This window comes from Oncorhynchus tshawytscha, linkage group LG14 (genome assembly GCF_018296145.1).
Source record: "Oncorhynchus tshawytscha isolate Ot180627B linkage group LG14, Otsh_v2.0, whole genome shotgun sequence".
Taxonomy (NCBI): domain Eukaryota; kingdom Metazoa; phylum Chordata; class Actinopteri; order Salmoniformes; family Salmonidae; genus Oncorhynchus; species Oncorhynchus tshawytscha.
The window spans coordinates 44,490,255-44,502,463 of record NC_056442.1 but is presented as its reverse complement, the minus strand read 5'-3'; the positions used below and the strand labels follow the sequence as shown (position 1 = coordinate 44,502,463).

Genomic DNA, 12,209 nt, shown 5'->3' with positions numbered 1-12,209 from the left:
TTATGGCTTGGGGGTAGAAGCTGTTAAGGAGTCTTTTTGTCCTGGACTTGGCGCTCTGACACAGCTTGCTGTGCGATAGCAGGGAGAACACTATGACTTGGGTGACTGGAGTCTTTGACATTTTTTGGGGCCTTCCTCTGACACTGCCTAGTATATAGGTCCTAGGTTGCAGGATGCTTGGCCCTAGTGATGTACTGGGCCGTACGCACTAACCTCCGTAGCGCCTTACAGTCAGAGGCCGAGCAGTTGCCATACCAGGCGGTGATGCAACCGGTCAGGATCAAGTTATTTGTCACGTGTGTCGAATACAACAGGTATAGATAGACCTTACGGAGAAATGCTTACTTAAAGGCTCTAACCAACAGTGCAATTTACAAAAAAAAGGTATTAGGTGAACAATAGGTAAGTAAAGAACTAAAAACAACAGTAAAAAGACAGTGAAAAATAACAGTAGTGAGGCTATATACAGTAGCGAGGCTATAACAGTAGCAAGGCTGCATACAGACACCGGTTAGTCAGGCTGATTGAGGTAGTATGTACATGAGATATGGTTAAAGTGACTATGCATATATGATGAACAGAGAGTTGCAGTGGCGTAAAAGAGGGGTTGGCGGGTGGTGGGTGGCTGGACACAATGCAGATAGACCGGTTAGCCAATGTGCGGGAGAACTGGTTGGTCGGGCCAATTGTGGTAGTATGTACATGAATGTATAGTTAAAGTGACTATGCATATAAGATAAACAGAGAGTAGAAGCAGCATGAAAGAGGGGTTGGGGGGGTCACACAATGCAAATAGTCCGGGTAGCCATTTGATTACCTGTTCAGGAGTCTTATGGCTTGGCGGTAAAAACTGTTGAGAAGCCTTTTTGTCCTAGACTTGGCACTCTGGTACCGCTTGCCATGCGATAGTAGAGAGAACAGTCTATGACAGGGGTGGCTGGGGTCTATGACAATTTTTAGGGCCTGCCTCTGACACCGCCTGGTGTAGAGGTCCTGGATTGCAGGCAGCTTAGCCCCAGTGATGTACTGGGCCATACGCACTACCATCTGCGGTTGGAGGCCAAGCAGTTGCCGTACCAGGCAGTGATGCAACCAGTCAGGATGCTCTCAATGTTGCAGCTGTCGAACGTTTTGAGGATCTGAGGACCCATGCCAAATCTTTAAAGTTTCCTGAGGGTGAACAGGCTTTGTCGTGCCCTCTACACGATTGTCTTGGTGTGTTTGGACCATTCTAGTTTGTTTGTGATTAGAACACCAAGGAACTTGAAGCTCTCAACCTGCTCCACTACAGCCCCGTCGATAAGAATGGGGGCGTGCTCGGTCCTCCTTTTCCTGTAGTCCACAATCATCTCCTAAGTCTTGGTTACGTTGAGGGATAGGTAGTTATTCTGGCACCACCCAGACCAGGTCTCTGACCTCCTCCCTATAGTCTGTCTCATCGTTGTCAGTGATCAGGCCAACTACTGTTATGTCGTCAGAAAACTTAATGATGGTGTTGGAGTCGTGCTTTGCCACGCAGTCGTGGCTGAACAGGAAGCACAGGAGGGTACTAAGGATGCACACCTTAGGGGCCCTGTGTTGAGGATCAACGTGGCAGATGTGTTGTTGCCTACCCTTACCACCTGGGGGCAGACCATCAGGAAGTCCAGGATCCAGTTGCAGAGTGTTTAGTCCCATGGTCCTTAGCTTAGTGATGATCTTTGAGGACACTAAAATGTTGAATGCTAGGCTGTTGTCAATGAACAGCATTCTCACGTAGGTTTTCCTGTCGTGGGAAATGGCAGTGTGGAGTGCGATTGAGATTCTGTCATCTGTGGATCTGTTGGTGCGGTATGCGATTTTGAGTGGGTCTAGGGTTTCCGGAATGATGGTGTTGACATGAGCCATGACCAGCCTTTCAAAGCACTTCATGGCTACCGATGTGAGTACTACGGGGTGGTAGTCATTTAGGCAGGTTACCTTCGCTTTCTTGGGCACAGGAACTATGGTGGTCTGCTGGAAACATGAAGGTATTACAGACTCGGTCAGGGAGAGGTTGAAAATGTCAGTGAGACACTTGCCAGTTGGTCCACGCATGGTCTGAGTAGACGTCCTGCTAATCTGTCTGGCCCTGCGGCCTTGTGAATGTTGACCTGTTTAAAGGTCTTACTCACATCGGCTATGGAGAGCATGATCACACAGACGTCTGGAAAAGCTGGTGCTCTCATGCATGCTTCAGTGTTTCTTTGCCTCAAAGCGAGCATAATGGGAATTTAGCTCATCTGCTAGGCTCGCGTCCCTGGGCAACTTGTGTCTGGGTTTCCCTTTGTAGTCCATAATAGTTTGCAAGCCCTGCCACATCCAACGACCATCAGAGGCAGTGCAGTAGGATTCAATCTTAGTCATGTATTGATGCTTTGCCTGTTTGATGGTTCATCTGAAAGCATAGTGGGATTTCTTTTATGCGTCCGGATTAGTGTCCTGCTCCTTGAAAGTGGCAGCTCTAGCCTTGATGATGCCTGTAATCCAATGCTTCTATTTAGGATATGTACTGTATGTATGGTGACTGTGGGGACAACATTACCAATGCATTTGTTGATGAAGCCATACTCCTCAATGCCATTGGATGAATCCCGGAACATATTAGTCATTGTTAGCCACTGCTAGCAGCCTTTACCTTTAGCTCAGACACCAGCCGCTTTTAGCCTGGATAATACCCGCCAGTCTGCACAGCGCAATATCAACCCTGAGTATATCGGACTGCTTTTCTCCACTACATCACCAGATTCCAGACGTAAGCTCTGGACCATTACTCCAGAGTGGCCCAGCCCCGAAGCTAGCCTTGAGACAGGCCCATTTCCCGGCCTGCTCAGTGGACCCTATGATCATTCGGCTACACAGCTGATGCCTCCCGGACTCTTCACTAACATGACTAGAAGCCACTACATCACCGGATTCCTGCCATAAGCTCTGGACCTTTGCTTCGGATCATCGCAGCTAGCTGCTACCGAGTGGCTATAGTGGCTAACACCCTTGTCCCGAAACTAGCACCAGTTAGCCTAGCGCCAGGCGCATCTCCCGGCTGGCACACTTAATTGCTCCAGCTACAATACCTCTTTTGCCAACTGGCCTGGACCCTTTGTTGACACAGACCCCCGCCTATCCATCACGACTGGTCTGCCAACGTAATTCTGTCCTACGTGCCCTCAACCGGCCTTTGTCGGACGTCGGTGAAGGCACTTCTGCTAGCCCCGGCCTGCTAACTTTAGGAACGCTGTGTAGCCTGCTTGCTAGCGTAGAAAACTCTACCTAATGGCTTCCCTGTTTCATCTATTGCTGTTTACTGGACCCTATGATCACCTGGCTACATAGCTGATGCCTGCTGGACTGTTTATTAATCACAGTACTTCATTTTTGTTTATTTTGTTTATCTGTTGGCCCCAGCCTCGAACTCCGGCCCTGTGTGTAGGTAACTTACCCTCTCTGCCCATTCACCGCCATTTTACCTGTTGTTGTTGTCTTAGCTGATTAGCTGTTGTTAACTTACCCATTGTTGTCTTAGCTAGCTCTCCCAATCAGCACCCATGATTGCTTTATGCTTCCCTTCATGTCTAAATCCTGGTTTAGGAAGGCCACCAAAAATTCTGAGATTTCCATCACCAACTATAACATTTTCTGTCAAGATAGAACTTTTGATAGCCTTTAGCCGTACCCTCATCCTACTCCTCCTCTGTTCCTCGGATGAGGAGTTGCAGGCCCTGTGTGACCCCAGGTGCTCTCATTTGTTGACTTCTGGGGGAGGAGTTGCAATCTACTGCAGAGATAGCCTGCAATGTTCTGTCATACTTTCCAGGTGTATGCCCAAATAGTTCGAGCTAATCTCTCCAGAAATAAGTTTCTCACTGTTGCCGCCTGTTATAGCCCCCCCTCAGCTCCCCATCTATATGTGAATTGATTGCCCCCATCTATCTTCAGAGTTCGTTCTGGTAGGCGACCAAGCTGGGATGTGCTTAACACCCCGGGTGTCCTACAATCTAAGCTAGATGCCCTCAATCTCACACATATGATCAAGGAACCCACCAGGTACAACCCTAAATCTGTAAACATTTGCAACCTCATAGATATTATCCACAGATATTATATTAACCAACTTGCCCTCCTGTTTTCAATGAGGTTCTCAGCGATCAGTGCCTCATTGCCTGCATACGTTATGGGTCCACGGTCAAACGACAACCCTCATCACTGTCAAACGCTCCCTAAAACACTTCTGCGAGCAGGCCTTTCTAATCGACCTGGCCCGGGTATCCTGGAAGGATATTGACCTCATCCTGTCAGTAGAGGATGCCTGGTTGTTCTTTAAAAGTAATTTCCTCACCATCTTAAATGAGCATGCCCCTTTCAAAAAATGTAGAACTAAGAACAGATATAGCCCTTGGTTCACTCCAGACCTGACTGGCACAAAACATCCTGTGGCGTACTGCACTAGCATTGAATAGTACCCGCGATATGCAACTTTTCAGGGAAGTCAAGAAACAATACACACAGTCAGTTAGGAAAGCAAAGGCTAGCTTTTTCAAACAGAAATTTTCATCCTGTAGCTCTAACTCCAAAAGTTCTGGGACACTGTAAAGTCCATGGAGAATAAGAGCACCTCCTTCCAGCTGCCCACTGCACTGAGGCTAGGAAACACTGTCACCACTGATAAAGCCACGATAATCGAGAATTCCAAAAAGCAGTTCTCTATGGCTGGCCATGCTTTCCTCTTGGCTACCCCTACCCCGGCCAACAGCTCCGCACCCCCCGCAGCTACTTGCCCAAGCCTCCCAGCCTCTCCTTCACCCAAATACAGATAGCTGATGTTCTGAAAGAGCTGAAAAACCTGGACCCGTACAAATCAACTGGGCTAGAGAATCTGGACCCTCTCTTTATAAAATTATCCACCGCCATTGTTGCAACCCCTATTACTAGTCTGTTCAACCTCTCTTTTGTATTGTCCGAGATTCCTAAAGATTGGAAAGCTGCCACGGTCATCCCCCTCTTCAAAGGGGGTGACACTCTAGACCCAAACTGTTAAAGACCTATATCCATCCTGCCCTGCCTTTCTAAAGTCTTCGAAAGTCAAGTTAACAAACAGATCACTGACTATTTTGAATCCCACTATACCTTCTCTGCTGTGCAATCTGGTTTCCGAGCTGGTCACGGGTGCACCTCAGCCACGCTCAAGGTACTAAACAATATCATAACCGCCACCGATAAAAGACAGTACTGTGCAGCCTTCTTCATCAACCTGGCCAAGGCTTTCGGCTCTGTCAATCACCATATTCTTATCGGTAGACTCAACAGCCTTGGTTTCTCAAATGACTGCCTCGCCTGGTTCACCACCTACTTCTCAGATAGAGTTCAGTTTGTCAAATCGGAGGGCCTGTTGTCCGGACCTCTGGCAGTCTCTATGGGGTACAGCAGGATTCAATTCTTGGGCCGACTCTTTTCTCTGTATATATCAATGATGTCGCTCTTGCTGCGGGTGATTCCCTGATCTACCTACCTCATTCCCATATTGTTTTTATTTACTTTTCTGCTCTTTTGCACACTATCTACTTGCACATCATGCTCATTTATCACTCCAGTGTTAATCTTCTAAATTGTAATTACTTTGCCACTATGGCCTATTTATTGCCTTACCTCCTCACGCCATTTGCACACACTGTATAATGACATTTTTTTTCTATTTTGTTATTGACTGTACGCTTGTTTATTCCATGTGTAACTCTGTGTTGTTGTTTGTGCAGCACTGCTTTGCTTTATCTTGGCCAGGTCACGGTTATAAATGAGAACTTGTTCACAACTAGCCTACCTGGTTAAATTTTAAAAATTGAGCGAGTCACTGGTACTACCTGCTCAGTTTTTGCTTGTAAACAGGAATCAGATTTTCCAAATGAAGGGCGAGCTTTGTATGCGTTTCTGTGTGTGGAGTAAAGGTGGTCTAGAGTTTTTTTTCCTTTGGTTGCACTTGTGACTTGTTGGTAGAAATGAGTTAATACGGATGTAAGTTTGCCTGCATTAAAGTCCCTGCCACTAGGAGGGCTGCTTCTGGATGAGCATTTTCTTGTTTGCTTATGGCCTTATACAGCTCGTTGAGTGCGGTCTTAGTACCAGTATCGGTTTGTGGTGGTAAATAGACAGCTACGAAAAATAGAGATGAAATCTGTCTTGGAAGACAGTGTGGTCTACAGCTTATCGTACGGTAGTCTACCTCAGGCAAGCAATACCCCGAGACTTCCTTAATATTATAGATCACGCACCAGCTGTTATTGATGTGGTGTTGACGTGATGGTGGTGTTGGTGGTGGTGTTGGTGTGGTGGTCGTGTTGAAGTGGTGGTGTTGGTGAGGGTGTTGTTGGAATGGTGTTGGTATTGGCGTGGTGTTGGGGTGGGGTGGTGGTGGCGTGGGCGTGGAGTGGTGGTGGTGTTGGCGTGGTGGTTGTGTTGAAGTGGTAGTGTTGACGTGATGGCGGTGTTGGTGGTGGTGTTGGCGTGATTGTGGTGTTGGAGTGGTGGTTTTGGTGATGGAGTGCAGGTGGTGTTGGTGTTGGCGTACTTCAGTGTCCTAGAAGGCCTACTGCCTAATTTGAATCTCAAATCGTCAAAAAGACATGAAGTCTGAAAATATTTTTAGTCTGAGACCACACATTCAAAATCTGTACCCTCCTTTCTGATGTTTTGATTCTGTTACGACTCATGTAACAGGATGTATAGATTCTGGTGCTAAGTAGCACACTTATGTTTGCTTGTGTTTATATACTTACAGTGCCTTACATCTTAGACAAAGTGATTCCTACACCCATGAAGAGAGGTGCTGTAATGTAGCACTAGAGACAGCTTTACAAATTGTTTGGTGTACAGATGTTTTTCTCCTTCTTTCACTGAATGTCAGATAATGAGTATGCATGACCATGTACGCATGGGAAAGTGATATAAATGATGTATTTAGGCCATTTCTCTTGGATGTGTATCACATAAAACGCCCTAGTTTTGTGTTGCTAACAACCTACAATTTCCTCGTATAGGAATTCACAGGATGTGATTTGGGCATTGTTGTTCCCTCCTGAGTCAGCTAAAGCTGTGATTAAGTGAAGGAGTTGAGGAGGAAATGGGCTGTTGCTGTTTTTAAAACCCCTTACCTTTGATAGAGAGATGGTATATAAAACGGTGAGCTAGCTAGCTAACTCCTGCTTCACGGCCCTCAGGGGATTTACTGAATTATGCCGTGCTAATCTTCCCAGTGCTCATGAACTTTGTTTGGCTGGACCCAGGAAGTAGTGCTCTGCTGGCAGCTCAATAGTGATCATTGATCAAGCCTGGCGGAGCGCTTTGAGACGTGCAGGGAACGTTGGAGAGAGGAAAGAGAGGGGGAGAAAAGAAGTAGAGGAGATTAGTGAAATGAGAATGTTTCTCAGATAAAAAGGAAGAATGGAGATCCTCTGCCAGGAAAAGCAGTGTGTGTGTGTGTATGTGTGAGTGTGTGTTTATGTGTGTGTGTGCGTGGCTGTTTTTCCAAGTGGGAGTTGCAGTGTGGGGAGGAAAGAAAATCTGTTGTATTAATTTTGCACAAAGCCATTCTCAGTTCGCCCAGTAATTGCATGCAGACTGAAAATGTATAAACTTCTGTGAACGCCTGACTGACATTATCTTTCTCTCTTTCTCCATCCCTCCTTAACACCCTCCTTTCTCTCTCGTAGTGAACAAACACAAGCCGTGGATTGAGACGTCATACCATGGGGTAATCACAGAGAACATGGACATCGTCCAACTGGACCCTCCCTTGGTGGCCCTTGATAAAGACGCCCCTGTCCCCTACGCAGGTATGGTACGCCCCACCACTGTCTGATGATAGAATGGAGAAGGAAGTACCAAGTTGTGATGAATGGATTAACATCATTCAATCAGAGGATGATTTACTCGTTCTTCATTTTTGTGGTTGACCTTGGTTCTTGGGAGCTCTTGTAAAACATTAGCATAAAATGCATTAAGCAGTAATGTGATATTCTCACTTCTGCTTTCCAAGAAAAGAAAAGAAAATGTCTGCTTTCTAATTTAAAACCACTAGCTTTAAACTAGTACTACCAAGCATGTTCCTATAAAAGCTATTCACACCACTATGACCTTTAACCATGTAGAAAACCAATAGTAATACTCCTCTTAGTAGCACAAATGCAATTATATTGAATCAATGTGATGGGATTGTACACCAAATAACCCTCATTTTGAAAAAGGTTATCGCAGAGAAAAAGACTGACTGTTTACACTCATCCTCCTTGGTGACCATTCCTACTCCCCCAATTGGGTTGCCAATTCAGAGAGAGAGAGAGAAAGAGAGAGAAAGAAAGAGAGAGAAAGAGCTGAATGGTGGTTGACACACACTTTATATACCTCTTTCCCGCTCTCCCGCTCTCTCTGAACTCCTAGAGACACAGTCGGGGGGCTGACAGTCAGTCAGTAATTAACTGAAATGATTTTTTTTGTGAGGGGGCTTTGCCTAGGTACCATTCACACCTCATTAATTACAATGCTTTGACTTAAATTAATACCTCTCTCTCCCGCTCTCTGACTGACACAATGTCAGACAACACACACACGCAGCCCCATAACCAATCATTCTGCCACAACTCACTGGCCGATTACTGATCATTCTGCCACAACTCACTGGCCCATAACAGATCATTCTGCCATGACTCACTGGCCCATAACAGATCATTCTGCCATGACTCCATCTAAGCCCTCACTGAGAGTGACATCAGTTTGTAACCCTTTTGTAGTTCTCACCTCAACAGAACTGTAACTTATTGACTGAGAGGAGCTGGACTTGAGACAAGGGACAATTTGTCAGTGAGACGTCTTCCAGTGTTTACTGTTTAAATGTGTCTTCACCTGACAAACACAAACATCTGATGACAACTAGGACAAGAAAACAGGTTCTGTGAATAACAGTATTCCTTTTAGCATTCATCAATCAAATTCAATCAAATATATTTATGAAGCCCTTTTTACTTCAGCTGATGTCACAAAGATCAAATCAAATCAAATCAAATCAAATCAAATCAAATTTTATTTGTCACATACACATGGTTAGCAGATGTTAATGCGAGTGTAGCGAAATGCTTGTGCTTCTAGTTCCGACAATGCAGTAATAACGAGCAAGTAATCTAACTAACAATTCCAAAAAAAAAAAAAAAACTACTGTCTTATACACAGTGTAAGGGGATAAAGAATATGTACATAAGGATAGAAACCCAGCCTAAAACCCCAAACAGCAAGCATTGCAGATGCAGAGGCACGGTGGCTAGGAAAACTCTCTAGAAAGGCAGGAAGAAACCTAGGAAGAAACCTAGAGAGGAACCAGGCTCTGAGGGGTGTCCAGTCCTGTTCTGGCTGTGTGGGGTGAAGATTATAACAGAACATGGCCAAGATGTTCAAACATTCATAGATGACCAGCAGGCTCAGATAATAATAATCACAGTGGTTGTAGAGGGTGAAACAGGTCAGCACCTTAGGAGTAAATGACATTTGGCTTTTCATAGCTGATCATTCAGAGTTAGAAACAGCAGGTGCGGTAGAGAGAGAGTCCAAAACAGCACGTCCAGTGAACAGGTCAGGGTTCCATAGCCACAGGCAGAACAGTTGAAACTGGAGCAGCAGCGTGACCAGGTGGACAGCAAGGAGTCATCAGGCCAGGTAGTTCTGAGGCATGGTCATAGGGCTCAAGTCCTCCGAGAGAGAGAGAGAGAGAGAGAGAGAGAGAGAGAGAGAGAGAGAGAGAGAGAGAGAGAGAGAGAGAGAGAGAGAGAGAGAGAGAGAGAGAGAGAGAGAGAGAGAGAGAGAGAGAGAGAGAGAGAGAGAGAGAGAGAGAGAGAGAGAGAGAGAGAGAGAGAGAGAGAGAGAGAGAGAGAGAGAGAGAGAGAGAGAGAGAGAGAGAGAGAGAGAGAGAGAGAGAGAGAGAGAGAGAGAGAGAGAGAGAGAGAGAGAGAGAGAGAGAGAGAGAGAGAGAGAGAGAGAGAGAGAGAGAGAGAGAGAGAGAGAGAGAGAGAGAGAGAGAGAGAGAGAGAGAGAGAGAGAGAGAGAACTTAAATTCACACAGGACACCGGATAAGACAATAAATACTCTAGCTATAACAGACTGACCCTAGCCCCCCGACACATACTATTACAGCATAAATACTGGAGGCTGAGATAGGAGGGGTCGGGAGACGCTGTAGCCCTGTCCGACAATACCCCGGACAGGGCCAAACAGGCAGGATATAACCCTGCCCACTTTGCCAAGGAACAGCTCCCACACAACTAGAGAGATATCTTCAACCACCAACCTTCTACCCTGAGACAAGTCCGAGTATAGCCCACAAAGACCTCCCCCACGGCACGAACCCGAGGGGGGCGCCAACTTGGACAGGAAGATCACGTCAGTAACTCAACCCACTCAAGTGACACACCCCTCCTAGGGATGGCATGGAAGAGCACTAGTAAGCCAGTGACTCAGCCCCCGTCATAGGGTTAGAGGCAGAGAGAGGGGAACCGGCCAGGCAGAGACAGCAAGGAGCGGTTTGTCGCTCCAGTGCCTTTCAGTTCACCTTCACACTCCTGGGCCAGACTACACTCAATCATAGGACCTACTGAAGAGATGAGTCTTCAATATCGACTAAAGGTCGAGACCAAGTCTGCGTCTCTCACATGGATAGGCAGACCATTCCATAAAAATAGAGCTCTATAGGAGAAAGCCCTGCCTCCAGCTGTTTGCTTAGAAATTCTAGGGACAGTAAGCAGGTCTGTGTCTTGTGACCATAGCGTACGTGTAGGTATGTACGGCAGGACCAAATCGGAAAGATAGGTATTAGCAAGCCCATGTAATACTTTGTAGGTTAGCAGTAAAACTTTTAAATCAGCCCTTGCCTTGACAGGAAGCCAGTGTGGAGAGGCTACCACTGGAGTAATATGATCAAATTTTGGGGTTCTAGTCAAGATTCTAGCAGCCGTGTTTAGCACTAACTGAAGTTTATTTAGTGCTTTATCCAGCTAGCCGGAAAGTAGGGCATTGCAGTAGTCTAAGCTTGAAGTGACAAAAGCATGGATACATTTTTCTGCATCATTTTTCATCAAAAAGTTTCTGATTTTTGCTATGTTACGAAGATGGAAAAAAGCTGTCTTTGAAATATTCTTGATATGTTTGTCACTAGAGAGCTCAGGGTCCAGAGTAACGCAGAGGTCCTTCACAGTTTTATTTGAGATGACTGTACAACCATCAATATTCATTTTTGTTTGCCTAAATCTTAAAATCATTAAATACTCAAATATTTTTAGGCATATGCCAAATGGAAATGCTTTGTAACGTATACACAGGGAGTCAGGAAGCAGGTGCAGAAGGTGAGTTTCAATAATAATAAACATGACAATAATGCGTAACCAAAACCAATACTGCATGATGACTGAGGCTTTACTGAGGGCTATATGAAGGGAAAGTAATCAAGGTGGCGATGAAGTCCAGGTGTGCTTAACGATGGGGAGCAGGTGTGCACAATGATGGTTGCCAGGTGTGCGCAATGTGTGTTGCCAGGGGGGAACAATGTGGTTTACCAGGACCGGTGGTTAGGAGACTGGCAACGTCGAGCACCGCAGGGAGGGAGCAGGAGTAGGTGTGACATGCTTGGATATCATATCCAACAATTACAAATGCTAAACTTCACATGGGCTTTTTAAGTGGCTACATTGACTTTTAAGCTTCATTGGATAATATGTCAATCAGCTCCCAGCAACTGGAGTGTCCATTATACTGCTATTCCATGGAGGCTTTTTGTGTGGCTGCTACTTTACAACAGAGAGTAGGTCATTAAGTACTGGGTGAGCCGGGGTTAATGGCTAGTCTTTACAGAGAGCTGCATTACAGCCACAGGCTACAGTCTCTTCTTACATACTAATGTGGCTGAATGGGTAGGGATGCATCACGGAGACACAAGCACATACGCACACACGAAGACACACACAAAACGCATACGCACTCTCTCTGAATGTTCAATTGTGAAATCAGTCAATCTTCCTATCATCTGGTGTTCTACTAGCCTCAGGCCTTCACAAACAACAAACCGCCCACCACACCTTCCCACCAGTAGTAATTTGATACGCTGAATCAATATAAGGGCAATGCTGAAAGGTTTGCAACACTCCTGTGCACCATACACACCCTA

The 12,209-nt window shown here is 45.9% G+C and overlaps 1 protein-coding gene across 1 annotated transcript in view; it reads left to right on the top strand.

Annotated features, from left to right (window-relative positions):
• The window catches only part of LOC112267452 (calsyntenin-2-like), a 458,120-nt gene that overhangs the window by 180,862 nt on the left and 265,049 nt on the right, over positions 1–12,209 (top strand). Inside the window, exon 2 of the mRNA XM_042297584.1 lies at positions 7,719–7,841. Coding sequence (XP_042153518.1) covers positions 7,719–7,841 — 123 coding nt within the window. The remainder of the gene's footprint in view (positions 1–7,718; positions 7,842–12,209) is intronic.